The sequence below is a fragment of the Chaetodon auriga genome, chromosome 3, assembly GCF_051107435.1.
Source record: "Chaetodon auriga isolate fChaAug3 chromosome 3, fChaAug3.hap1, whole genome shotgun sequence".
Classification (NCBI taxonomy): Eukaryota; Metazoa; Chordata; class Actinopteri; order Chaetodontiformes; family Chaetodontidae; genus Chaetodon; species Chaetodon auriga.
The window spans coordinates 19584353-19611910 of record NC_135076.1 but is presented as its reverse complement, the minus strand read 5'-3'; the positions used below and the strand labels follow the sequence as shown (position 1 = coordinate 19611910).

Here is a 27558-nt window from a genome sequence, read left to right as displayed (position 1 = left end):
AGCAACGCTTTAAGAGGGAGATGGGTCCATTTGTTTCTTTGGTCGCTTTTCCTTTTTTTTGTTCTCACTCCCCATTTCTTTCTTTTCAAAACAAACAACAGGGTAGCTTGGGAACAGATTATAGCTCCTTGCATCACTGCCTCTTTCAGCCATTTTCCCTGCTGACCAATGTTTAGCTGCAGATGGTAAATGATGGAATTTTATGAAACAGCTTGAGCAAGGGTGCCTTCAGATTGATGTAGAAGAAGTTCAGAGCCAGATTATGAGCAAATACTTCATCACGCAATGGCCGAACTTGATCACACTTCTATTCTAATTTTAGCATTGTGTTTATACGTTTTATATGAATAATATTCACAAGATTCCTTTAAAGCTGCATTAAGCATTTTGGACCACTGGAGGCAGAAAAACAAACTCACGGACAGATCTCTGATTTACTATCAGCTCCTCATCTGTTCCTGTGGTCCTAAAATACCTGGATCTCTTAGGCTGCTTGAAGAATGAGGTTGGTCTAACATTTTTCATGTCATTATACGCAACACCCCTGACAAGACTAAAAACATCCTTTATCCTATTAGCACATATTGTGTAAACAGCCTGATTCAGCTGATGCCTCTTACCATAGACCTGTTAAATATACAACAAAGAGCCATACTGTTAAATTACAGTTTATACATCAACGAGGTGTAAACAGAGCTTGTTCCTGAACATGGTGTCTGATTGACTTACAGCAGTGGACGCTTGGCGTAGTGATCGCAAGATAAATTTATTGTTGGCGTCGAGCAGCGCTCATTTTGTTAATGAAAACTATGAATAAATATGTTCCTCAATGACCTTTCTTCCTTGACAAAAACGAGACAATGAGGATACATCAAAAACATCATGGAGCGCAGTGACAGCTCGTCCTCACCGGAAAAACAGTGGTACATGTTGACTTTGCAGGTAGGTTATTATGACGCATGTGACAGGAGCAAAGGAGGAAGTCAAGTGACGTAGTGAAAAGAGCAAGAACGTTCGTATATGGAGGAAGGTGGGGTGGATGGATGGGTCGAATGAATACAGAAGACTGCAGCCAGTGTCCCCTACGTAAAAGTCAATGGTGTCCTATTTTAACTTAGATAATGTACCTAAAGTTACGTCACATGCATCACATCAACAGTAACACACTTACTTTAAGCCATGATACTTTCCTACTCCTATCCAAGTACTTCTGTTGTCTAAAACTAACCAAGTAGTTTTCCATCCTAAACCACTTCGTTTAAACTTCCACCAGTAGCTGCCTTGTTCGCCTTGTTTCTTTCTCCAAAGCCATGTCATTGTCACTCTGAACTTTACATCAGACCACTGCACCAGACACTTTCTGCAAAGCTGCATTCTTTTCAACCTTTTTCATCACATAATGAAACTGAAACTAGTTTTATATACTGTGATGACTAAAGAAGACTAAAACGTTAACAGTTTTCATTGACTAAAACTAAAATAGTTGTGGCTTTCTTTCTTTTCTAAAAGCTAATAAGGACACAGGACTAAGGGTAAATAAAACTAACTTCACTGTGATTTTGAGGCAACGGCTTGTGAGAGCTAAAGCCTGTGGTCATAGATCAGGAGGTTGGTGAGAGTTGTTGGGATTCAGCCATGCAGGCTGAATACACTTTTTCTGATAGACAACATTTGTTGGGGACTATTTTTAGCTGCGGAGTAATACACGTTCAGTGTTCTCCTCTTCCACTCCATGATCCACCTGTAGGCTTTGATTTCATTTCCTCTGAATGGGGAACATTTGTTATCATCATTTCCCAACTCTCTTTATGCAAAGCGTATGTTGTGAGGAGTGACAAATTCATAGCCTCCATGCCAAACTGTAACTGCACATCTTTTGTATTCATATATTAATATAACCGTTCCAAGCCAGCTGGCTGATGGGACTTTAAGTTACTGATTTTAAAACATCATTTGTTGTTCAGGACAGTATTTGCATAAACACAAGTGAATTCAAATGTTCCCAGCTCTCTTGAACCTATATACAAATATTTGTCAAATAAAAGTTTTCAGTCATCAATACCAATGCAGCGTAGATTGCTCCCGCTACAAGCTTTGATTTAAATGGCACTTGTCTGAGAAGTTATTGCCCTGAACAGAACAAGGAAGCTATTTTCCCAGCAGAAAGAGAGCGCTGCTGAATTCACAATGATGGAGAATCGCTTTGGAGTGACGAGGGTGTCTGTCACAAGAATGGTTGATGGGGTTTCAAACTGAATGGGCTCCTTTGTGCAACGGAGGGCAATGTGACTTTGAATTATGATGCCTTACCCATAGAACTGTGGGTATCTAAAGTAGTAAAGAAGTCATAGTGACTGACAAAAAGCCAGGGTCAGATTTATGTACATGAAGGCCCAAAGCAAATTTGCACCGCACCTTGAATTGAATTAGCTCTCACAATCTGCATTTGATTTACTTAAGATGGGAACAGAACTTAACCCGGCCGAAACTTCCAAAGACTAAACAGCCCACATATGACGACTTATTGGCAAGTGCATACACAGAAGTTTTGGTCTTGACACAGAGAGAGAAGCACATATCAAATGCCTCAGTAAATACAGTGGACAGCACACCGAATGACTGTTATTAGAGTTGTATTACGAGACAATCACCCAAATCATGGGACGGCATGAATTCTCATGTGTACCTAGAGATGCAAATCTATCAAAAGCACAACCTGGTGTCCTGGTTTGTACTAAAACCATGATTTTCTGTCAAGCTCTGTGATCATCTACAGGGGAAGCCAACTTCAATTACAATGCATTTTATATTCTGAAGTAAGGGTCATGGTTGGGAATTTACTTCAATCAGATTATAGCATTCTAGTTTGTGGCTATGGAAAATACATTTCTGTGTTATAAATCTTGAATTCAGCAGGCATATAAATTCAAACTATAAGTACTGAAATATTATGATAGTCTCATGCCTAACACCATACTTAAAAGTTAAAGCTGTGACAACGAGGCAACGATGACCTCTGTGGTATTTTTTGAACGTTTTGTCGTTTGGTCCCAGAAAAGAATTAGTACAATATGTTGTGAATGGAGAAACACTGAGAATTTAACTCTGCTTTTACAAATTTAACTGTGCTTATCGGGAACAGTCCATTGCAATTTATTGTAGCCTACAGACACCATAAACATTTGCAGGATTTGTCCTTTTACGCAGTTAACAGCAAACAACAACAACATTAAAATGACAAAACAGGGCTGCTATTAAAGCTATATTAGCTAGCTTGTGGCCCCAGCCACCTGTCAACCACCCACGTGAATGACTCACTCAGGGAACTGTTCTCCACACTTTGGAGCAGATACCTGAATACGATTTCAGACACATGAACATCATAACGCGTACGCTAATGTCCTTCTCCGTCAAGTGATTACAACGTTAGCGTATCTATGTTTGATTCAGACTTTACAGCGTGCAAAGGTTTTCCAGAGTTACAGTTTCACTGACAAAATTACTATAATGTATGAACAGAAAGCATGTGTTGCTGATCAGTCCCAGTGTCTCATCTGTTAGCTCCCTGGCTGTTACACTTAATCTGCATTGTGTGGTTTTGTCATGAACTCCCAGCTCCTCTGAACTTCTCACCCCTTACATGCAAACTCTGATTTACAAGCACAATCATAGTGTACAGTTTGAAAAATTGCCTGAAAATTGATAATGACCTCCCAGTCCAGCATCTGCTCAATCTCCTAGTTTTTAAATAAATGACCACACTGAGTTAGCAGCGAGTGAATGGGCAACATACTACATGCTGGCTTAGCCCCTGTTCTGCAGTAGCTGCTGCTGATCTCCTGTTAATGGAGTTCTCCAGTGGAGCCCTCCAACCCTGGTAGCCTCATTAGACTCTATGCCCGCTGTGTGAGATGAGCATGAATGGAGGGCAGCAACACAGGGCCTCCTGGCTGTAGAGTTGGCATTGAAACTGGCATCTGGGAGCCCCAGACATGAGTAGTGTGTCTGATGGGATTAACTGGCTGTGGCAAGAGAGAGAGACAGAAGAGGAGAGGTTGCCCAAGCCTCCAAATTAACTCTGCAAGACTGAAGGCAATCATCAGGGAGAAGGGGGGCTACAGGAGGAGAAGTGCTGGTGTGATGGCGATCAGCAGAGAAGGAGAGGGAATGGGGGGCATCTGACCAGCAGATGTGGACTTAAGAAACATATGGCCAAGTACTGTGGTGACTGGGGACTTCATTTACCCAGCCAGAGAACCTAAAGTCACTGTAGTGGCAGGCAATTAAGTAGTTTTATTTGGCGATATAGGCAAACTCTGGCATAAATTCAATACGAGACTGAATATATGTTAATATGCTGGCAAAAAACTGAAGCTACTTGTCAACTCTACTAAAAACTGTACAGTATTATGCAAGAAAAGTCTGAAAAATAAACCTAATTGAGTGTAGAAAAATCTTTTCTTTTTTTTGCTACACCAGCAATCATCCTGTGACCTTTAAGATTCAAGCCCTGACCTCTTGAGAGGGGCGCAACCCCATGGTTTGGAACCACTGCTCTATATAATGTTGTGACGGTTACAATGTATTTGTAAAAGTAGACATCTGAGAGAGAAAAAAAACACGCCGACAAAGGAAACTCATGCATTTGAGAGCACCAGTTTGTCTGTGCTTTGCAGTATTCTAGTTGCAGTTGTGCGATGAAGTGTTAGTATGTGTATGTGTCTGGTTGCTCAGGGTTAGTATGAGCATGTGTGTGTTTGGGTGCGTGTGTGAATGACAGGCATGAGTGGATCACCCTGCCATGACAGAGTCTATCGATCAGAGTGTCAGCGCCGGGGGAAAAGGTTAATCTGCCCAATGCCAGCCCCGTGCCTCACCCCATCTCTGGCCTGCCCTGCATCCCGCCCCAGCCCGCTCCCTCTCTTATCAGGATTAGAGGAGTGTACAAAAGGGCAGAGTATTCCCAGGACACACACTGACCTTCAATAATCCCACCAACCTGCCGCTCTGCTTATAATTAACATCGGGAACAAAGAGAAAAATCCCTGGCCTGCCTGTGAAGCATTCCTCTGACTGGGCGACTAAAACTGGAAAAGGAAAAAGTTACAGTAGAGTTAGAGACTGAAAGCTTAGAGACTTGCTTCAGTAATATGTTTTGAATGGCCAGGAGAGCCTAGCTGACATTCTAGAGGTGCTGACTAGCCTATCCATGCTCCCCAGTGCGCACACCCAAAACACAGATTGGAAGAACATGCTGAACCAAGCAGGGAGGCAGAAAACTGTACTTGGGACCAGTACACATTACTGTGGTGAAGGAACGTGGAGCACAGTATGGGTGGGTGGGTCGGTGTGCATGCTCGCTCACCGGGTCTTGGTTCATCTGCACTATGAGTTGTTTGACAGCGTGCAGCGTGGGGTGAGCCCATGGAGAGGGATCCTGCCAGTGGCGATTCAGGTCGAAGCCCATCAGAGAACACCTGTGCAAACACACGCAGCGAGGGGAGTTTTAATGGAAAATGATACCTTACAAAAATGATTAGAGGGACCCCCTCTGGAGTTTTCGACCACTAGGAGCACTATGGAGCACTATTTCTACGACTGGGTTCCCGTTTTGTTTGCACGCATGCATATTAAGTTTCACACCTATTCACTGAATGACAGTTGGTAGCTGTAACAAGCCCTCATTCACTCACTCACTGCTCTGTAGATAATATTTTGCACCTATAAAAAAAAAATCTATAAAATGTGACACATTATATTGTGGCATTGTTAGCAGAAAGTGGTGCAGATGGCATGGACACTACTCCCTTGTTCCATTGTGGGGATTTTTGAGGGCATTATAGCGTACTCATAATTCGGACTCTCACATAAAGTGGCGGACATTAAATAGAGCACACTGTATAGGAAAAACTCTTCCAAAAAATACCTCTGCAAGTGGAAGAATGAGGAAGGAAATGCATTCAGCACATTCATTAGGCCTCAGGGATACACAATGCATTTTTATTTTGTTTGTTGACAAAAAACTCCACATGGTACCATTAAGTAAATATATACAACAGATAGACAGATAAGTTAGGAAGCTCCCAAAAGACCATGGTGTGAATTTCGTTTCTGAAATACCCTCACAATAAGTTTTGTATTTTTGGCATAGGAGCAGTTAGTGTGTTGGTCCAGTCCGGTTATAATATTCTGCCAGTTTAGAGAAACACAGAGATGAGGTGACACTTTACATTTTCTTCTCATTATTCATTTCAAAAGAGCAAGCTCCAACAGAACACATCTACCGGCTCTTTACCACAGCTGCAGCTGCTCTGCCAGGCTGTGGTGTTTGAAGCTGTGGTTGTGGTTGTGGTTGTGGATGTGGTTAGTGCTCGGCTATGGCTGCATTTGTGGTTGAATCTATGATGCCATAGATGTGGCAGCTGCACTGTTGGTACTCTTTAACATTAGTCAAGAAAGCATTGTTAAGGCACACAGAATTTCAGTCCATGGTGCTTCTATCCGATGGCATATGCGTTACAAATACACCACAAGAGTTCAGGAATGCTTCAGCTTCAAAACAACATTCAGCACTCAGCCAGCACTACCATGTCAATTCACTGCACACATACAACCTCACATAATGTGATGTGAAGGGACATGAAAGTATTTCAGAAAAAACTGGGACCTTCTGTTATCTGTGACTGTGATCTTCTGATTACAAGGATCCTTACAGTGAGACATTTAATCGCTCCGTTGTCAAACTACTGTGGTTTTATTTACAAAAAGGTGAAGTAAAAACACTGTTAGTGCTGAAGAAATGTGAAGAGAATTGAATCAAAATCAGGCGGTCTGCATGGAGGCATGAAACACTGAAAATATCAAGACTATTGCCAACTCTTCAAGTGCAGCTGGCTCCAATTGATAACAGTGACACGCAGCATATCTGCATAGAGAGTTTTGAGTATTTTCTGGCCGACATGATTGTCATTGGCAACATTTTGAATACTCCGTTCAACAGGTTTCAGAGGGAAAAGTTGTCCATTGGAGAATTTAAAGATGAACTCATTGTGGCCTTTGGACAGCTCACACTTTTCCTTGATGGCGATGGACACAGGACACACACTGTTTCCAACGCTGATGCTGACAGGGACAAGACAAATTTATTCAGCGGTTTAATTGAAATGTGTGAAATCAGATATGACTCTTTCAAGTCATGTGGTCATTTTTTAGATTTAGAACCTTCAGCTTCAGGAAATGCAAGACCTCCACCATTTTGGCAGCAAAACATCCTTCAGAAATATGATACCACCTTGCAACTTTACAGAGACTCTGTGAGAATGGATGCATTTAAAGCAGGCAGGACAACACTTGGCACCGTCCTCTGAGTATGACTTGGTCCAAGTAGTAAGTACAAGCGATCCAGATTGTTACTCAAACATCAATAAGGTAGTTGACTTGTCTCGTGTGAGAGGGGATTCTCATCTCAGATGGATGGAGACAGCTAATTGGAGGCTAAACTAGGGACTGGGAGGTGCATTTTCATCATCTAGCATGCAGGAAGCTGACAGTGAGGGAGACATCGAGGAAAACAGCGAGGAAGATTGTTTTTATTACGTCCTTGTTTTTTGACATGTGTATCTTTAACATTTACTGAAGCCCTTGGTGATGATACAGGAGTTACTGATTCTGTAGCCATGAATACTAAACACTCATCCCAGGTAAAGTGACGTTGATTATTTCCTCTGCATGTATCCATTTCAGTCTGCTCTGCACTGTATCTTGCCAGATAGCTGTGAGTGAGTGTGTGTGTGTGTGTGTGTGTGTGTGTGTGTGTGTGTGTGTGTGTGTGTGTTTGTGTGTGTGAGAGAGAGAGAGACTGGGTGAAAGTGCATGCATGTGTAGAAACGAGCATGTGTGGTTGGTGAGGTGAGGACTATCACCACACACCTTCTGTCAATATGTTGCTCATCAGCACTCTGTCTGAAAGCATGCTAATGAAAACAGCCTTGAAGCAGTCACCAATCACAGACAAGAATATTTCAGAGATTGTCACTGCTGGGGACAGCAGCTGAGATTCCCTGGAAGTATTTTCGGAGGCAGTAATGAGGCACCACCACTAGATGGCACTCACAGACACACTGGGGGCACGCTGCCGATGCTTATCTCAGTGTGCATTAGTATTCCTGGGGCTGAGCCTATTAAGTAAAAGGCAATTATGAAGAAGGGAAAGAGAATAGAGGAGAGGAGGATGCCCACAGAGCTGCAGCAATAGTGTTAAAGACAGAGAGGAGGAGAGGCTGGACAGAGAGACTGGCAGAGAGAACTGCCCTACAGCCAAATACTATCTTCTAACAAATGCACTGCTGTGAGCTATATGAATTCATTAAGCTCCCTAAAGGTGGAGTTAAGAGGGTATAATCCCACGTAGCAGGATATAAAACCATGTAATATGTGAATTCTATGTGATGTAGCGATGCATTCAAATTAACAATCTGTGCGTGCATACCTGTAGTTGCCCAGGTAGACTCCATCAGGATTTAGCATGGGGACGATCTTGAAGATCACATGATCTCTTAGGATCTGAGCCACGGGATGCTGGCTCACCAGGAAGTCAATCACACCTATCAAACGCGCGCACACACACACACACACACACACACACACACACACACACACACACACACAGATGTACACGACAGGGAAATAGGCTTGAAAGAAAACCAAAGACGGGCTGGCAGTTAATTGAGTTTTGAGAAACAAAAGGAGAAGGAAGGACAGCGAGGGGCATCGTCAGAATCAGGGGAGGAATAGGAGACGTCAAGCCTAAATCAATACAAATGGAATGGAGCTGACGGCGCTGGAAAAACAGACAGCACACCGCGGGCGAGAAGCCAACTCATCTGATTCATGATGATGCACACACACACATTGAAACACACACACACACACGCGCTGATAATGTAGGTAGATTAGATAGACAAACAAGTATACAGATAGATAGATAGATATGACAAAGACATTCTTTTACCCCTCTACCTTTCCCACCTCTTTGCATCAGTCCCTTCCTCACAAACACCATGTCTACACTTCGTTAGCGTTAATGGACTTTCCTCACACTGAGTCAAAGTAGTGGACAGGGACCACCACTAAAGGTAAGGCCGTGCCCTCCGTCCCTTCATCGCTCCAGCCCTCCCCTCCTCAGACCATCTTCCGATAAACAAGGAAGTGGAACCCAGAAGGAGCAAACCTGCCCACTCACTGCTGGAGGGAGTGAAGGGCACAAAAAGTCATTCAATCCTGCTATCCAGTTTTTTAGATTGTTGTACTGCACAAGGAGACAATTTCCCAAAGGTTCCCCAGTTTGTCAAGCTTTTTTATTAGTTTTGAGTTAGTAGAGTGAAGACTGTGCAACCCTATGATATCTTCAGATTGTGTTTCCAGAGATATTGGAAACACAGGTTCTTGTACCTATTCTTTCAGCTTTCAGACAGCTCAGGTTTGAATGCTGAGCGTACTGTATGTCCACAGAATGAATGACCGGGAGAGCTTAAACAGCATGAGAGTCATATGAAATCTGATATCAACACGGGTATATCAGTTGTTTTCAGTTGTTGGGGACTTCAAATTTATAACTGAAAGCCTGTATTGACTGCATTTTTGGCCCTTGACCCAAACTAAAAATCTGGATATCTGCTGGATTGTTCAGCTGTTTTTTTCCCCCAACTGCGTGGAAGCGTAATGTCTCTGTAATATGTCAGTATCTTTGTTTTTTCAGTTAGAAAGGTAAACAAAATAGGAAATGAAATGCCCTTTGTCTTATATTGGCTTTTATACCATGAGTTGAGTCAGAAGTTATTTAACAGAATTTAAAAATATTGATTAGGGATTAGTAGGTGGGCACTACAAAACAACATACAGACCGGCGGTGCTGCATCCGAATCAAATCAATGAGACAGGGCACCGACCTAACATTAAAACTTTACCTTGACAGATAAAGGAGGCAGGAGACTCTCCAGGGTGAACACGAGCTGTAAGAAAGACCAGCTTCTTCTCCCTCTCTGGACTCCGGTGATGGTCTGAAGGGGAGAGAAAGGGAGGGAGGGGGGAGAAAGGTGTAAAGAAAGGTAAATACAGAGCGTCAAAGGGAGAAAGTTGTGGGGTCATTAAGTCCTGGTCGACTTGTAGATAGCAATTCTAAAAGCTCTCAGTCTTACATAGATGTTATTATCTTAAGCTGGTGTCAGAGTTAAATATTAAGGCGACCTGTTACAGCCCAGTGTGAGAGGCTGGGTCAAAACACACACTGACCTGGCCGTCCATTTTCAGCCAGACACACATGAATCAAACATCAAACCAACACATGGCACAGAATATTCAACAGGAGAGGTGAATTATACATCTACAGAGGTCAGGATCAGCCAGCATCAGGTGTGACCTGATAGAGGTCTTCTTTGAATCCAGTCTTCAGGTGTGGTTGAAGACTTCTCTCTGGCTAGACACTTCTGTGCTCTCTGCTCTGACTCTGGAGGGGATGCTGGAGAGACAGGCTGTACCATGGAGACTTTTCTTGAGCATTTTCAGTCAATTTACCGGTGGATTTTTGTATAAATAAGGGTTTTTAACCCTTTCAACATACTTAATAAAATGTTGAAATGGAGACATTTTCTGCAAAAAAGTAAGAGGTCTAGGAATGGATGCTTTTTCTCTATATTCTGGAGATATGACTGACTGCAGCTGAAACTTTTAATTACATGAGAATGATGAGAATGTGTTCAAATGTCTTCTTTGAAACCTGCTGTGAAAGGTTTGAGGCTAAATTCCAGAGATAGTCTATCGTGTTTTTGAAGCTAGGATCAAAAAGACAGAACTGCTCTTCTCTAAAAGTCAAATTAACATCCAGTTGTAGGAGGTTATGTTGACCACTTGTACTACCGCAAACATTTTGAGGATCATTCCTCAAATACTGTACAATGGACAGAGTGAATAACAAAAACAGTTCCCATTCACAGAGGTCAAAATTTTGCTGTTGTTTCTCCTCTAATCTGCTGTTGCTAATGGATGAAAGTGATTGCGTGCCTCATCGTTATACACAAACTTAATATCTTATCGATTCTTCCACCCACTTCTGCTGAGCAGAGAAAATGCTAATTAGCAACAGGCTATGCACCTTTCCTTCTCCTTAATTCCAATTTAGCCTCAGAGCAGTGTGTGTATATGCTTCTCTGTGTGTGTGAGTGTGTTTGTGTGTCTGTTTGAGTGGTTAGGGGTCGTAAACAAAAAAGTGTTGTTCCATTTAAGTACTCTGCCTCTGATTTTATTTCGCTTTTCTCTCCCTCTGCCCTTCACAGAGACAAATGGCTTTGCCATTCAGGAGTCTCCGTGGAGCGGGGCGGGCCGTTTGTTGTAAATGTGAGTGCTTGCGGTTTGGCCGGCCGCTGGGTGCTCGGTGGCTGTGAAATTCCATCACTTAGAAATTTTACTTTGGCCTCGACCCCAGGCCACCGCACAGGCTCTTTGTACAAGAATACAGCCAACACACACGCACACATACAGACAGAGAGAGCAAGAGAGTCATGTTTCCATCCCTTTTAGGGACATTACATTGACTTCCATTCATTTCCTGATGTCCCTAACAGTAGTCATAACTATTACTTTCCTAAACCTAGCCCTTACCCTAGCCTTAACCCTAAAATCTTATCATTTACATTATGGGGACTTGCATTTTGTCCCCATAAGGAAGGCGAGTCCCCACAATGTGACTGTGTGAACAGATTTACGTCCCTAAAATGTGAGTAATACATGTGCAGACACACACAAACACACGCGCACACACGGTACAGTACAAAGCTGCAATCAGGAAAGAAAAAAACGGTATAGGCAGATATACACACACTGCCTTTCTCCCTAAAGTAACACCAAGAACCCAGATAGTTGTGAGCCAAACAAGAGACAGCTGCCAAGGTCCCGACTGTCGGGGAATTCAACCATCGTGGCCATGCTACATTTAGTCTCAGTGCTAGTGTACCCTTGCTGCTTCATCAAAACAATCTCTTACAGCAGGCTCCTGGAGCTTACAATGGATCCACTGTTTATCCCTCATCGTTTTGTGTGTGTGTGTGTGTGTGTGTGTGTGTGTGTGTGTGTGTGTATGTGTGTGTGTGTGTGTGTGTGTGTGTACATGTATTACTCAAGTTGTGGGGACATAAATCTGTTTACACAGTCACATTGTGGGGACTCGCCTTCCTTATGGGGACAAAACAAGCCCCCCATATACCATTAAATTTTAGGGTGCAGCTGGCGGTAAAGGGCAGGGTAAGGTTAGGGTTTGCAAAGCTGTGATAAGAGGTTAGGGTTAGGATAAATCTCAAGGAAGTGAATGTAAGTGAATATAATGTCCTCTGAAGTGATGAAAACACAACTGTGTGCGTGTGTGTGTGTGTGTGTGTGTGTGTGCGTGTGTGTCACTGTGACTCCTCAGGGCTCTCACAAATGCTCCCCAAGTAGTTGTTGTGTTTATGTGTCTGTATCTCTGCATTGCTCTGTATCTGGCTGTGCCCAGCCAAGCGATGTAGCACAAAATTAAGTCCCACTATTCCATAGGCAACCCAACACCCAGAGGGAAGCTGGGGGAACCAAGTACCAGAGCAAGGCTGTATGTAAAGGAAAATCAAATTTTTGGCTTAGTTATGGGTGACATATAACATGAAGGTTAGGGTCAAGTTATGGATGAGTCTCAAGAGCACAGCACTGCAGCTGCATCTCCTGACCTCAAGGTGTCAGTAGAGATCAGCAGGCAGGGGGCTGTCATAGAGGGAGACAGATAAAGAGACGGGACCAAAGACGGACGAGAAAGAGAAAGAGAAAGAGAAGACAAGGGATCAGAGTGAGAGGTATCTTTCTAAGGCAAAACAAAGGACCTATCTCTCTTTCCTAGAACTCTTTTTCTTTTTTTGGAGACCATTTTTAGAGATTACAGTAAGAGGGAAGAACAGGCCAGAACAGCAGTGTATCAAACATGAACGTCTTCCATGTGGCGTGCTGAGCTGAAAGTCAAAGCAACACGACTGCCGCTTCATTCGACTAGAAAAAATACTTCAAAATTCATCGTTCATTTATCTTTACTGTTGATATGTGCTACATTTTCCTCTTTCAGTGTTAGTGATTGAGTTTACATTATATTGTATGTGTGTACATTAGGACCACAGCTAACGATCATTTTAATTATTGATTAGTTGATTAATTATTTAGTGCATGAAATGATCAAAAATAGTAAAACATGGCCAGCACGATATCACAGAGCCCACAGTATCATCCTAAAATTAAAAATGTTTTACACTTTTGCGTTTGACTGTGTACGATTAATCAATTAATAGTTTCTGAACAATTCTCTGTCCATTGACGAATCACTTTAACACTGGCATCCATTAATTATGGCTGAGAAAAAAAACTTAACTTGTCCCTTGTGTGTGGATTTGTTTGCTCAAATGGAAGAGGTAATACACTGTGACAGTCCTGACCAATCATGGCTGGATGAGGAAAGTGCCGTGAAACCTATGAGGACATTTAGCAGTGCTGGGTGAGCATTTGCCTGCCCATAATATTTTTAAGTGCCTTTAAGTAGATGTTGCACAAACCATTGAAATTAAAGGTCAAGAATGTTGACAACACACTACATGTATGTCTTCTCTGCCCTTCTGTGTCCATGTTACTCTTTGGCCTCTTTCACACATAGTTCCCAGTATACATTCCTTTTCACGCCTTTTCAAACACGCCATGGCAATGCCGGAATAGACGGGGAAAGGTACGTCCAGCAGGTGTGTGAATGCAACACCTGCTGGTGCCGGCTGCCATAAGACTCAAAAGAAGAAGATGAAGATGAGCCAATGAGTAACTTACGTGAAAGACGACTTATTATTTTGAGAATTGTTTTCTGAATTGTCCAATTTCCAGCCATTCTTGAAAAGCTTTACTCTTTAATGACCTGTGACAGCGTTGGCCATGCAGCTGTAAACAAGTGGCGGATTGAAATACATCATCAGCAGTCTTGTAAGTCTCTCGGACATGTCCCTGCAATGTTGCAGCTTTCATTCACAACACATTTTCTTCGAAATGTTACTGTGTCTTGAGGTGGAAAATTGGCAGTAAAGTATATCCTTGATGATGATCCCTGCTCTCATTCACACATGACTCTGTTCAGCAACTGCCCCCGAAAATTTCAGCCCCTGTGATTTTGAAAGAAAATACATGCAATTTGGCCACACGGACACATTTTGTTTTTGTGACTTTAATTCTTCGCCGTGGACAACTCGACCCACTGCTGAGAGGTCACCGAATGATGCAGACAAATGATTAACTTCACATCATCACAGCGCTCTGAGGGTCTGTCACAGAGCGTGGCTGAATAAAATATAAAAGCACGAGAATTAGGAAGAACAGGAGACAGAGCGAAAGAAAGTGAGACGGGGCTACAGTAAGAGGTTGGAGGCTAAGCAGGGGAGGGGGGAGGCTGTGTGTGACAATGAGTGAGTGAAAGCAGCAGAGGCAAAATTTATGCCCACACTTCCAAATCAAAATGCTCCCTCAGCATATTTCTCACCTGCCAAAGTCACGCGCTGCACAGTACGGCACATTACTGCTCATTCTCTTGCAGCTCGCCGAGAGGGGAAAAAAAAAAATTAAAGAATGTCAAACTACGATCAGCTCTGATAAATATGTAAATTACCGGAGAGAAGAAAAGTGCCTGTGAAAAACAACATAAATCTAATGGACTCTGAAGGTCAGCCCTGATTGTGCTGGTCAGCTCTTTCTGAGACAGCAGTCCAGGGAACTTTGGGTTCAATCTCATGAGTTGTGACATGATGTAATTAACTGAGATCGTCTTCATCATTCTTCTTCAGCAGGTACAAAGGAAGCCCTGTCAAGACCTTCTTGAAGCATGATGGCATATATTTAAATACATTTACCCACTTAAGAAGTAAATTTGATTCAAGAAGATAGAGGCAGATTTTTGCTTACTTTTTTAATATCATCAGTGTCCAAACTTTCTGACATGGAAGGATGACGGATGATTTTCAGTCTGGCACTACACTGCACGACTACAGTTATCTTATTGGACACTAAATAGAGTCCTTGGTTTTACATTAAATCAGATGAAATATGGAATATCTAAACTCTTTGAGACAGAATGGGAAGGGAAACTGTGCTGCAGTATATATCGTAACCCTGCTCCACAGTACACAGTGGTACAATAAAAAAAACAATGTCACACTGGCCACAGCTTTATACCACATTATACCACAAGTCTCAACCCAAGGCCTCTCTATATCTCTGCCCCCGCCTCCTGCTCTGTGGGTTTTACACTGTAATAAATTAGCTTCACTTTGGTGAGATGGCAACAAGACACGCTTGGCGCCCTGCTCAGTGTGTCATATCGAGGATGGGCGCGAGCTGTAAATTGTCACTGGCGTTGAATTTATACAGAGCCTTGGGACGAGATGCAGCACCGTGTACTGCCCAGCTGAGTGAGCCCCAACAAGCATCAAAGCTCTGCACCTCTTCACACCCCCCCCCCGCTCCACCCGCCGACACCACCCTCTGCCACCTCAAGGACAAACAGAGAGGGAGAGGAAGAAAGACAGAAGAAAGGGAGAGACAGAGAGGGACGGGGATATGCACTGAAGTGCGGAGGGCTCTAAAGTGATAAGAGTTTTATGATGCTGTTTTCTTCTCCAGGAACTGACCATGTCTCTGACTTCAATGTTCGTGTGTGTGTGTGTGTGTGTGTGTGTGTGTGTCTAGGTGCTGGAGAGCCTGTAGCATGCCTCAGATTTACTCAGCTCATCTTATTGTGGGGAGGAAGGGGCACTGCCAAGGCCTCCTCATACATTCATAAAGCACCCTCTGTCACTTGACACATTACACAGCTAAACCCTAAGCGAGATGGGGGTGGGGGGTGGGGGTGCAGTAGGAGAGAAAAATTGATTCCCTGCATAAACATCGCTAATTGCCGTAAAATGGGGCAGCTCAGTTCTAGACGGAAAACAATGTTTTCTCTGGACTGATGAAGAGAGAGCTACAAAGGAGAGGATATTTACACAGACAGGTGGATGCACAGAGACACAGACGATGATTGATGAAAAGACAGAGGACAGCGAGGGGGAGACAGGAAGACAGACACTGAGACAGAGGTGAAGAGGGAACAAAGACAAGCAGGAAATCAGCAGAGCAGCACATGAAACTTTGCTAAGCTTCCTCAAAATCTGCCTCCTGGTTTTCATTTTTTTTTTTCTACTTACTTGTTCTCATCACAACCATTATCATGATATTTTCAATGATTTGTTTGCAACATATCTTAATGTACACGGCTTTAGCTAGTATTTTACAAGCTACCCCACCTACCAAAACAGTCTATATTAAAATTTAGATTTTTTTCATATTTTATTTATTCTGCTGTAAATTGTTTTTTCCAAAATGAAGGTGTAACTGCTGTTTTTTATGCCTAAAAATATGCCAAAAACTAAAGTTACTGAGTTAAAAATTACTCCAATCTGCCTTTAAAATATTCACTATTTGCTAGTTGGTTTTCGTTGATCTTTTTCATTTGCAGAAGATAAACTCCTCCCTGGAAATTTGGATACTAAAGCCCAAAAATTCCAGAGAAAATACAGAGGACATTCCTGATACAAGCTACAGCCCTACAGCTGCATAGCATAGTGTAGTACAGTATAGTAGGTGTATGCTTAAACCACTTCTCAATTGTTAATTCTAAATTATAGTCATGCTGATTAAGCAATCCTGAATCTGACAGACAGACAGAAGAGAAAGAGACAGATGTACATGGGACAGAAGTAATACCTTTGTCCCATCATCTACTCGTCTCTATACTCCCTTTCTCTCTGTGCTCGCCTCCATCCTTCACTCCTTCACTTCCTCTCGTCCCCTTGGTCATCACTGAGATCTAGGATGTGTGTGTAGCTGAAGAGAGCAATCAAAAGCAGAGATGAGGTGGTCAGAGGTGTGTGTGTGTGTGTGTGTGTGTGTGTGTGTGTGTGTGTGTGTGTGTGTGTGTGTGTGAGAGAGAGAGAGAGAGCGAGAGCGACGGAAAGCATGAGAGAGGAGGCCTAGGTAGGGATAACCAATGGCCATGTCGAGACACTCCGATTGGCATTACATCCAGACAGAAAGGGGAGGGACAGAGAAGGACAGGAAGGAAAATTGGGAGAATCATAAAGGGAATGAAGGGTACAGAGAGACAAAGAGAGAAATAAAGAGAGAGACCTACAAAAAGAGGGAGAGGGAGAGACAGGGAGAAGGCAGGAGCAGAGGAAACCCCTGAGATGACAGCATGTAAATACGCCAACGGCAGGCCTCTAAAGTGGAGATGAAGAGGCGGCAGGATAAAAAGCTCTGAGCGCTGTGTGATTATGGATCAATTTGCTGCAATCAAGCCCCCTTATGGCTGGTCCCTGTGAAATGGAGAGATTTCTGCTCCTCAAGGGCAGCCGTGATGACAGTGGAGGTCACAGACAATGGGAGTGACAGAGTGACAGGGGGGAACACACTGACGGAGGGAGAGGAGCATCGGAGGGACAGGAAGAAGGGGAGACGATCTGTCCTAAACATCAGCATTCGAGCCTGAGCTCACGGGCTTTCTAATTATGTTAATAGTGAGAGGTGGTGCTGAGATGCGGGCCTTTGGCCATCAATGACCAAAGAGCAGAGCGCTACCGCTGTGAGCTCTGGTCATGTCAGGGTCGCAAATGAGTTCTCAAGCGGCTACACTATGATATTATGATAATATTATCATGTTGTAATATGATAATAATGATCCGAATGATGACTATCCTATTTTATAAGTACTGAAAATCAAGACATGGTATTGAATTAAAGGAGTTATGTTGTACTGGTATAAATAAAGTACAGCTTAACTTAACGGAGGCTGAAAAGCAGTGTTTCACTTGCCAACAGTGATGTCACAGTGTACTGAAACACCCTGGAGTACAGGCCTACATCACGGCTACAAGATAAGACGTTAAAGCACTGGAGGTCAGCAAAAACATGATTTTCAGAGGCTGTTCAATTTCTTAACATAACAGGTTGAATATTTTAAGGCACAGAAAAAATCTCGTACTGTATGTTTATCAATGTGCGACTGAAGGTGAACCATATCAAGACGTAAATGTTTAATTACCACCAGGGAGCTTCGCTGCCATTCACTGAATCAAAAGTTGGAGGAATCAAGGTTGAATGAGCCATTATATTCTTCAGTTTGTCAGTTTGGCAAGCTGACCTCGTCAGACGAGTCACCGGGGGTTTTTGAGAGAAATATTTGTGTTTAATATATCTTCATATATGTATTTGAAAAATAAATTTCACGTGTCTGACACACATGTCGAGCTACATCCTGGCTCTCAAACACAGAATGACACATCCATTATAATATGACAACCATTATTCTAAATGCTGAGGTCCAAAAAATGTGGTTACAGGGCAGAAAAGGTTGAGAAATTCAGCCTTATGATCACGGTCTATTGTGCGAACCTTTATTCTTTGTCTAGTCTTCAGGGCCGACTTCAAGCTTTTCTTCATGCCTTTCAGAAGCAGCCCGTATCTCTTACAGTCACACACTGTTTTATGGAGCCCTGTAAGTGTTGAGAAGGAGTGTGATAGACAGTTGGCATAGAGGGCGAGACAGAGATTCACTGAGAGAGAGACAAAAAGGGAGCTCTGTCAAGTATCAAAAGCAATACGCCCTTTTAGCGATACGATACGGACGTCTGGCGCAAAGTCAGAGGCGGGGACTGCTTAGGGTTTTAAGGCATTGGTCACAGGCCTTTCTGAAACCCTGACTTCTCCTCTCTTGCCTTCAGAAAATGATGACAGGAGGAGAGGAACATAAAAAGGAGGGATGGCTGGTCTGTGCGCGGCATGATACAGAATCAGAGGCAGCCAGTAATAGCCTTTTTTGAAGGATGCGCCACTGAACTTTAAGGGCCGTCTTGCTTGAAAGGACAAGTTACAAATAGGAAGAAAGGAGAGGGAGAAATGATTTCCCAGGGATATACCCCCTACTGAGCTGCCCTATCGCCGCACCACAGTGTAGGAGTGTGTTTGCGCGCGTGTGTGTACTGTACATGATTGTGTGTTTGGAGAACGCATCATACTCCAGGAAAAATGACGCCATGTGCAAACAGACATACAGTACATGAACACATCCACCTGCACCGGAGCACTACATGGACAAAGAGGACGCGGTTTGGTCTTAAATGTCATTCGGACTGGTGTTGCTTTTCAGACAGAAGCTGTTACTGAAGCCCGTCTGACAAGCAGAGCAGTCAGCCAGTCGGACGTACAGACAGAGCTGATGTGCAGTTCTTTATTACTCCCTCTCTTCCCACCTATCAATAATTTCTGAGGCACAACAATACAGCCGGGCTGAGGTAAACAACCATAGTGCATCCCAGCTTTAATAACTACAGTCACACCTCCCAGCTATGTCTTTCAGTCAATTTTTCTTCCTTTCTATTCTGTTCGATCCCACCTGTTTTCTTGTCTCTCATCTCGTTTTTTTTCTCCTCACATCTACGAACTTACTGTAGATCACTTTCTGCAAATCTGCTCACCAGTCGACACACATATACATAGTATATAAAGCGCTTGCGTTCGTTTATGTTTTTGTGTATGGAAGAACTATATGTGTGTGTGTGCGCGCGTGTGGTCATGTGTGCATCGCGGGCATCGGCTCGGCTCGGCGGCAGCGACAATGTCATTCAGCAGTTTAGTAACAGGCCATTACCTTGGTAATACCAGCCTAATGGGCAGTCTGCTATTTTAAAACCACGGTCATGTTTGTGCCATTAACAACCACTTAGTGCTCCGCTCAAATCAACAGGCCACTGGGACACACCAAAAACAATAACAGAATAGCAAAGACAGTGTGATAAAATGCCCCGTCTCTTCATTAACACCAGAATCAGAGAGAGCCAACCACACTTTACTTTAGCTCTCTTCCCAGTTTTGACGCAGGAGACTGTTTCCAGATGTGAAGGGACTGAGCAAAAAGAATTATTTTAAGCTTTTACTCTTGATGTTCAAGCTCTTTTGGATTTTCTGTGTCACCCAAAACCTGCCATTTGTTTTCTGTATGCAGCCAAGATCCTATCAGCTGTTTTATTTTGCCTCCGTCAGCTGTAACAGCTCCAGAACAGCTGTGGATGGAGACATTGTGTTTTAGGGTTTTCTGTCCATCCATACGTCCCGTTCTCTTGGACACAGTATCTCAGGAAGACCTGAAGAAAACATATTCAAATTTGGCACTAACATTGACTTGGATTAAAGGAAAAATTATTAGGTTCTGGTGGTCAAAGGTCAAAGGTCATGGTCACTGTGTGGGCGCAAAACAGGTTTTTGGTCATAACTCAATCATTCATATGCTAATTATGACAAAATTCCACACAAATGTCTCATAAGATAAAACGATAAAGTGATGACATTTTCTATCTAAAAGGTCAAAAGTCACTGTCACACCGTAAAACTCTGCAAAACACTTTTCTGGCCATCATTCAACACCATAACAGAAGAGGAGATTGTGACCATATTTCACATTTGGTCTGATACTGGATTGGTGACACTGATCTTGGGTGTCCACCTTGAAACTGTGGGTCTGCTGATATTGAGCTTCAGGTGATTGTTGTTGTACCATGTGATGAAGCTCTCTGTCAGTCCTCTGTACTCGTCTGTAAAAGCAGTCTCTAAGTGAAGACAGCTTGTTTCTCACTGGAAGTTATGCACTGGAATCAGACATGTGGATATAATGATAATGTCTTTTTTGCCAAAAAATACACATAATACCTTTTATCAAATTCCTTCTAAGACTTCACTCCATATGTTACATGAGTCTGGACACACATGGATACAAGCTGCAACTTGACTGGTTGGCAGAGACTTACAATAACAACGTGGTAACTCTAGTTTTGTATCATAAACAGTATTTATTGCGTTTGCTGCTTTTAGTGATGGCTGCAAAACCCTGAGACAATCAGCTGTAGAGACCAGATGTTCAAATGTTAATACTTAAGCGTGTTAATGCTGGAATGGTTGTGAGCGTGCTTTGCTGTCTGCTACAGCAGCTTTCTTGATGCCTCCACTGGAGTCAGAAACATTTCACATTAAACTCTTCTTGTTTGCTTTGTTCACCATGTTCAATGTTAGTTCACCATTTGGGCAAATAGGCTTATTTGCTTTATTTACATGCTGTATCTATTAACTGTGAAGCTTATCTTTCCCCACCCAGTACATATGTGCAGCATCTCTGCTGGTTGCCTGGCAACTTCACAGTGATGACGAGACTTAGGAAGTCACTAAAATGGTTTCAGCGTTTAGTTCCATGTAAAACCACAAACTGGCATTTTTTTGATTTCTAATTGTGTACAAATAAGATACAACATGTTCATTTGTAAACTTTAGGGATGATGGTCGGTGGGTTTTTGAACTTTGGACAGGGCCAGACTATCTGTTTCCCCCTGTTTCCTTAAGAGATTTCCCCAAATGTTTCCTTGAAAGCCGCTTGTCACACACACGCACACACAGGCCAATTGAGAAAAGTAAATAGGGCTCTGTTGCTTCTGCTCGCTCCCAACAGCAACTTTATCATCTCCACTATTACAATTGCTGGTATTTTTTATCCCTGACAGTCATGTGTTCCACTTTAACAGCTGCTCTCTGTTCTCCTTTGCTAGCTGGACAGCTCTTACATCAGAAAAAAAACTGTGTGACACGCAGTCAGCAGTGCTGTTTCAAACAGCGAGCTGTCCAGAGTAAAAGTCTGTTGTCAGAGCTACAGGTACTGAAGAATCACCAAGCTGGGTTATCTGGTGCTTCCAGCTCATTGATAAACCAGAGCAGAGGTGGAGGAGAGCAGTTTACTCAGCATTAGTGAGCAAAGTGTGAGGAAGAACGTAAGTAAGAAAGGGAGGAGGAAAATAATTTTACTTGGAAAAACAACACCTGTGTTTGGATAAGAACTAAAGATAAGATAAAAAAGTAAAATGAGACATGGCAGATATCAAGTGATTAAATACAAATGCATTAAAGTATATCAATAAAAATCTTATAATCACATTTTTCAATTGAGTTATTTAAATAAATACAGCAAACCTGACAAACTAGCCTGCAGGTCTTTCTAATTCAATTTTACCATTTCAAAGAGAATCAGCTTTCTATCAGAATCAGTAGCTTCTCTCTGAAGTCTGAGAGGAAGCGCTGGGCGAGAAGTCCTGCAACGGAGGCACAGTCCATTTCAGCGCATCAATCGTTTACACAGACTTTGAACTCGACTGTGGGCATGTTCAGCTCTTTAGTGATTTCCAAAGCTTTCAGTAGAAAATCAGCTCCAGTAATAGGCATTTCTTTATTCCATTTTTCAGTCAGATAGTCACACACTCCCCTGTCAAGCGTCTTAAAGCGGCCTGCTTTGGCACGCTGGCAAGATTTGAGATTTTGATTTGAGTCTTTTTGAGTCTTAGCATTTTTAAGACTGTCCTCTACTGACTCACAGTCTTGATGTCTTCTATGTCACTGATCACAATTAAACTTGCACCATAATTCCTTCAAGTCTTGATTAACTTGAGCTACTTTTGCGAGCATTTTTCTCAGAAATGCTGGAATGTACTCTAACACAGAGGCTAATATGTTAACATGCAAAGAAGTCCTTGTACATAAAAAACAAAACAAGTAATCTGTCATTGCATTCCAGACCCCTACGCAAACTTTGTTCAGTTTGGTCAGACACAGACACACACGCCCAACTCCTTTTCTCCAGGTTTAGTCACTCAAAAACTAGTTTCTTTGCTCTTCAGTGATTGAATATCTGTGTGTTGAGGACAAACCAAGACAACTGAAGGCATCATCTTGGGCTTTGGGAAACACTGATTAATGTTTTCACCATTCTCTGACTTTCTTTTCTGATGGGGCGAAAGCCGGATCAGCAGAGAGTTTGTACTTTATTGGTTGCTCGATACAGATCCTGCAGTTAGTGGTGGTCAATGCTACAGATCGTTTCCCCTCATCAAGGTGTTAATAGGCCAGAGAAAGATGACAAAGAGGAGAGCTGCTGCTGTTTTACATAGACTTTGTCAGTACGCACACACACACACACACACACACACACACACACACACACACACACAATGAGCAGTACTCAGATCAGCAGCAACTCTGACACTGAAGAGTGTTGACAGACATGATCATTAATGCTACCATTACAGACAAGGCAGAAAAATGTCATTCATTCATTCATTCATTCATTAAATTGCAAAAGAAAATGCTTCATGAACATAAGAATCCAGGCTACAGATAAACAGTTCACTATAGAATAATCAAAACACATTTTTCCCAAACTTATTATTACCACACTTCATCGATTCTATTGGTGAATCCCACATTGTAGCTGATACTGTATCTTCAAATAATAGAAAAAAAAAATATTCTACCCACAGGGTAAATCAGCAGTTCTTTTTTATTTTTGCTTTTGATTCTGTGATTAAAAAAAAAGAGCAAAAAATTCCAGGACTTATCCATCTCCCGCATCTCTCTGTAAGTTAACTTGAAAGGATTTAAACGCAGGGTAACACCTGCTGTTAATACGACTCCCTGATAAAGCCGACATCAAATGTCTCAGATAACATCACTGCTTATCTCCGGAAATTAAATGACTTCTGCAATATCAAAAAAAAAAAAAAAAGAAGAATTTTTGGATTGTTGTATAACTGCTAAAAGAAAAAAAAAAAACAGATGTGGGGAAGCTGGAGAGTGGAAGAAGACAGCCTGTGAATTTAAATGAAACCAGGAAACCCTTTCACCAACATAAAGAGCCTGAATGAATGCTGACATTCACACTTCAGCGTAGCTACATTATAGTGTTCATCAGCAGACGCTGTGTGTCTGCACTGAAAACAAACTTGAGCATTTGAAATTAAGCGAGCACTGAAATGGTAATTGAGCTCATGACTCCTGTTTGTCTCCGTCTCTTCTCACTCCTGATTGGCTCGCCCCGATGCAACCATTGCACGCTGGTTGGTTTGGGATTAATGTGGTTGCCATGACAACATGTCGGCCGTAGAGCTGTGTTGGAATGGATGCGTATGTGTGTATCTGTATATGCGCGCGCGCGTGTGTGCGTGTGTGTGTGTGTGTGTATACTTTGTTTGAAGTGGCAGGCCTTTTCAACAGCTTTGATCAGGGAAATGTTTGTAGTGGGGGCAAACCTGGAGAACAAACAGGACTTCAGAGAGATTAGCGATCTGTGGAACACACACACACACACACACACACATACATGCACGCGCGCGCACACACTTACAGACAGGCTGTCTCGAAGTCAGCTTTCTGAATAAAATGAGCCACACATAGACTGACAACTCCTCGGCCGAAAATTAAACTTTTCCTATCTTTCTTATGTGATGAAGCAAAGATGAGGAGGTGGAGGGTGGGATATAGGGAGTAGCCATATCCGCTGGGTGATATTCCTCTATTCTTTCCCTCTCCTTCACACCCTCCAGGCTGATGTTTTTGAAGGAACAGACCAAGAACAAGCGATCTAGAGTACAATCTGTGTATGTGTGTGCATGTGTGTGCTTATGCTACCCCTGCAGGGCCGATGTAAATCCATCAGTGCTGAGGAGAGGCCAGGTGAGTGCTTTAGCAGCCAAGGAGTGACACATGGCCCCCACGCTCCTCCATCATGCTATACTAAGCAGCAGCGTGTGTGTCTGTATGTCAGTGGACTCTATGTGTGTGTATGTATGAGAGGAAGAGTCAAATGAGCGAGCCAGGAGCTGTGATTCAGACAAATACGCTGCACTGCCCGGGCGCCTCCCGACCCCAACCCAGATGGACAGCACTGTAGCTATTCTCAGAGCCACAGGCACATCACTCAGTCCCCAAGGTAGGAGGATAAGTCATCCACTAAGGTCGCAGGAGGTGTTATGTCTCTGACTGCAAGTAGTTCAGCGTTTGAAGAATGGAGGTACATGGCCCAAACAAATGGCAATGTGCTCCTCATCTCAGTTGTAGCAACTGGACAGAGTGGTAAGTCATGTTCCCAACTCCCAAACTAACGCAGGGCGTCAGAATGATAAAAGGTGTCAACATCGTGAAGAGATCTATAAAATAATCTCTCTCTGATCCGTGTGTCCTAAGACTCACATGCCAGAAAGAGATGGATACTGTGTTATGTTTCACTTGCAGTACGAACTCCGTGGCTCTGGACACAGTGTGTTTAATTTAGAGAAGAATTACTGGAACACAATTATCAACGTTTTGAAAATGTTCCCTGAGTGATGACAGGATCATTTCTTTTCAGATGGCTCCAGTAAGTTTGATGGATCTTTATCAACCCGACTGTTAGAATGTAAAGTAAGTAAATAATCATAAATTTAATCAAATAAAAGGCATTCTGGCTTCTCCCTGAGGCTGTACTTAAGCAAAGAGGTGTTTTATGCTCTTCTTTTGCATGTTTAATTTGCATGCTAACCTCACGCTCACAATGCTAACAAACTGATGATCATCATCATGTAAAGTATAAGCATGCTAACACTTCATATTTAGCCCTCAACACAAAGTGCAGCTGAGGCTGATGGGAATGTCATTCATAAAGTGAAGAACTGAACTGAAGTTGAATTACAATTCATCTTGAGGGTGGTATGAATGTGTGTACCAAATTTCATGGCCACCCACTCAATCCCCATTCAAAACCACAAATCTCAACCTCATGGTGGCACTAGAGGAAAAGTCAGGGGATCACGAGATTCATCCTCTGAGGACCATGAATATTAGAACAAAGCATCACAGCAACATATGGGAAAATAGTTGTTGATACAGTTAAATGTGGATCAAAGTGGGAGACCAACTAACTGTCACTGCCACCCATAGAGTCAGTCAGCTCGAGCTACCCTGCACCCTAAAATAGAAGGAAATGATCCAAACTCACTGCACAAAACATAATGATGAAGTTATTCTGAGGCCCTTCACAGCCAAGCCAATAATCTTAATTTATTGAGTGATGCTTGGTCACTCTTTGCTTTGAAGGAGTTTAATTTATTTTCATTTAAAACCTAGAACATTTCTTGATTATGCAGGAAGAAACTCTCAAAAGATAAGAAATCACAAACTGAGATGAATTCCGACAACACCAAAGAGCCACATGTCCTGTAATCTTTTTTTTTTTATTTGAGGGTCCTCTCCTTGTTATGGAAGGAGGCTGGGGCAGGTTGAGATGCAGGAAAGTGAGGTGGCCTGATCACACCCTGAGAAGTAGGGCCTGAGGGAGCAGATTAGAAAATGATGATGCAATATTAATTGGTGATGGTGCGTGCCAGAGAGTGCAGGGTTGTCCGGGGTTTGTCTCTCAAAGGAAAGGCTGTCAGGAGCTGAGCAAGACAGGCGGGATGAGTCCCTGACCTTGTCTGTCAGCTGGTGGAAGAGACGAGGGCTGGGAAAGTAGACCCCCAGTCCCACTGACACTCAGATCAACACTCTGCCAGTCTACGGCAAACCTGCTGGGACACATCCCGACAACCAGACAGACAGAGTGACACAGTGAGAGAGACATACAGCATGAATGCCATCGCCAAGCTCGAACACAGGAACAATAATAACAAAGATTTTGAATATGCTTCACTTTATATGCTAAATTGCACAGAGGGGCCAGTAGTTATGATACACCACTGTGCTGTCGGGAGAAGTTATGCAATTTCACAAACTATTAACATTTCAGCCCCAACAGTGAGAGCTGAGCGGGGAAGTGCAAAGACAATGCACCAAATAAAAATGAGCAAAGACAATCTGTAAATGAAAATCAGGTGGAGAAAACAAGCCTGTTTTTATGTCACCTTTTGTGTTAAGTTACTGTGCGCTAATTACAGAGAAAGAAAAGGAAAGTCTATAAAAGTGATTTTTAAGACGTGATCTGAAGGAGGACTTCAGATGGGCTAGCATGGCGTGTTTGTTCTTAGATCATAATAAAAACCATCTAAGTGTGTTTTTGACAGGTTGACTTCTTACAATAAATGATGTTTTTTTTTTATCGTCATTTCACATAAAAATGTAACTCGTGACATCTAAGAAACATAAAGTGAATATTTAGCAAAATATTTCAGCAAAAAGGAGCAAGACTAAAGCTTTGTTCGCACTTCAAATATGGACATGCACACCAGAAAAAAAGGTGTCGACCACACAGCAGCAAGGAAAAGAGCTCCTTTGTGTGTTGGATTTGGCAGAACAACAAGAAAAACTCAAAAACAAGAAAAAGATGCATGACTGCTTAACAGGACCAAGGATGTGGAACACAGTACATCGAGTACAACAAACCAAAACAAAGACAAGCAAGTGTCTTGTTTGCTTTTGTAGCGTATGTGCGGTTGGCGCAGTGTGGCGTGTTAGCCTGCTATCAGGGGGTCTTTTCAAAAGTTTGGGGGCCTGAACAGCAAAGTCCAGTCCCGTTTGTGTTTAATATGGAACCTGGCACAAGCAGAGGGCCTTCGGCCAAGGGCCAAATCGTTATGTAATAGGAAGGAGCGG

At 42.7% G+C, this 27558-nt stretch overlaps 1 protein-coding gene across 1 annotated transcript in view; it reads right to left on the bottom strand.

The window, feature by feature from the left end:
* Positions 1–27558, bottom strand: part of agbl4 (AGBL carboxypeptidase 4) — a 262639-nt gene that overhangs the window by 19677 nt on the left and 215404 nt on the right. Inside the window, exons 7-9 of the mRNA XM_076725999.1 lie at positions 9966–10058; positions 8489–8603; positions 5366–5477 (exon numbers count right to left, since the gene is read on the bottom strand). Of these exons, the coding sequence (XP_076582114.1) occupies positions 5366–5477; positions 8489–8603; positions 9966–10058 (320 nt within the window). The remainder of the gene's footprint in view (positions 1–5365; positions 5478–8488; positions 8604–9965; positions 10059–27558) is intronic.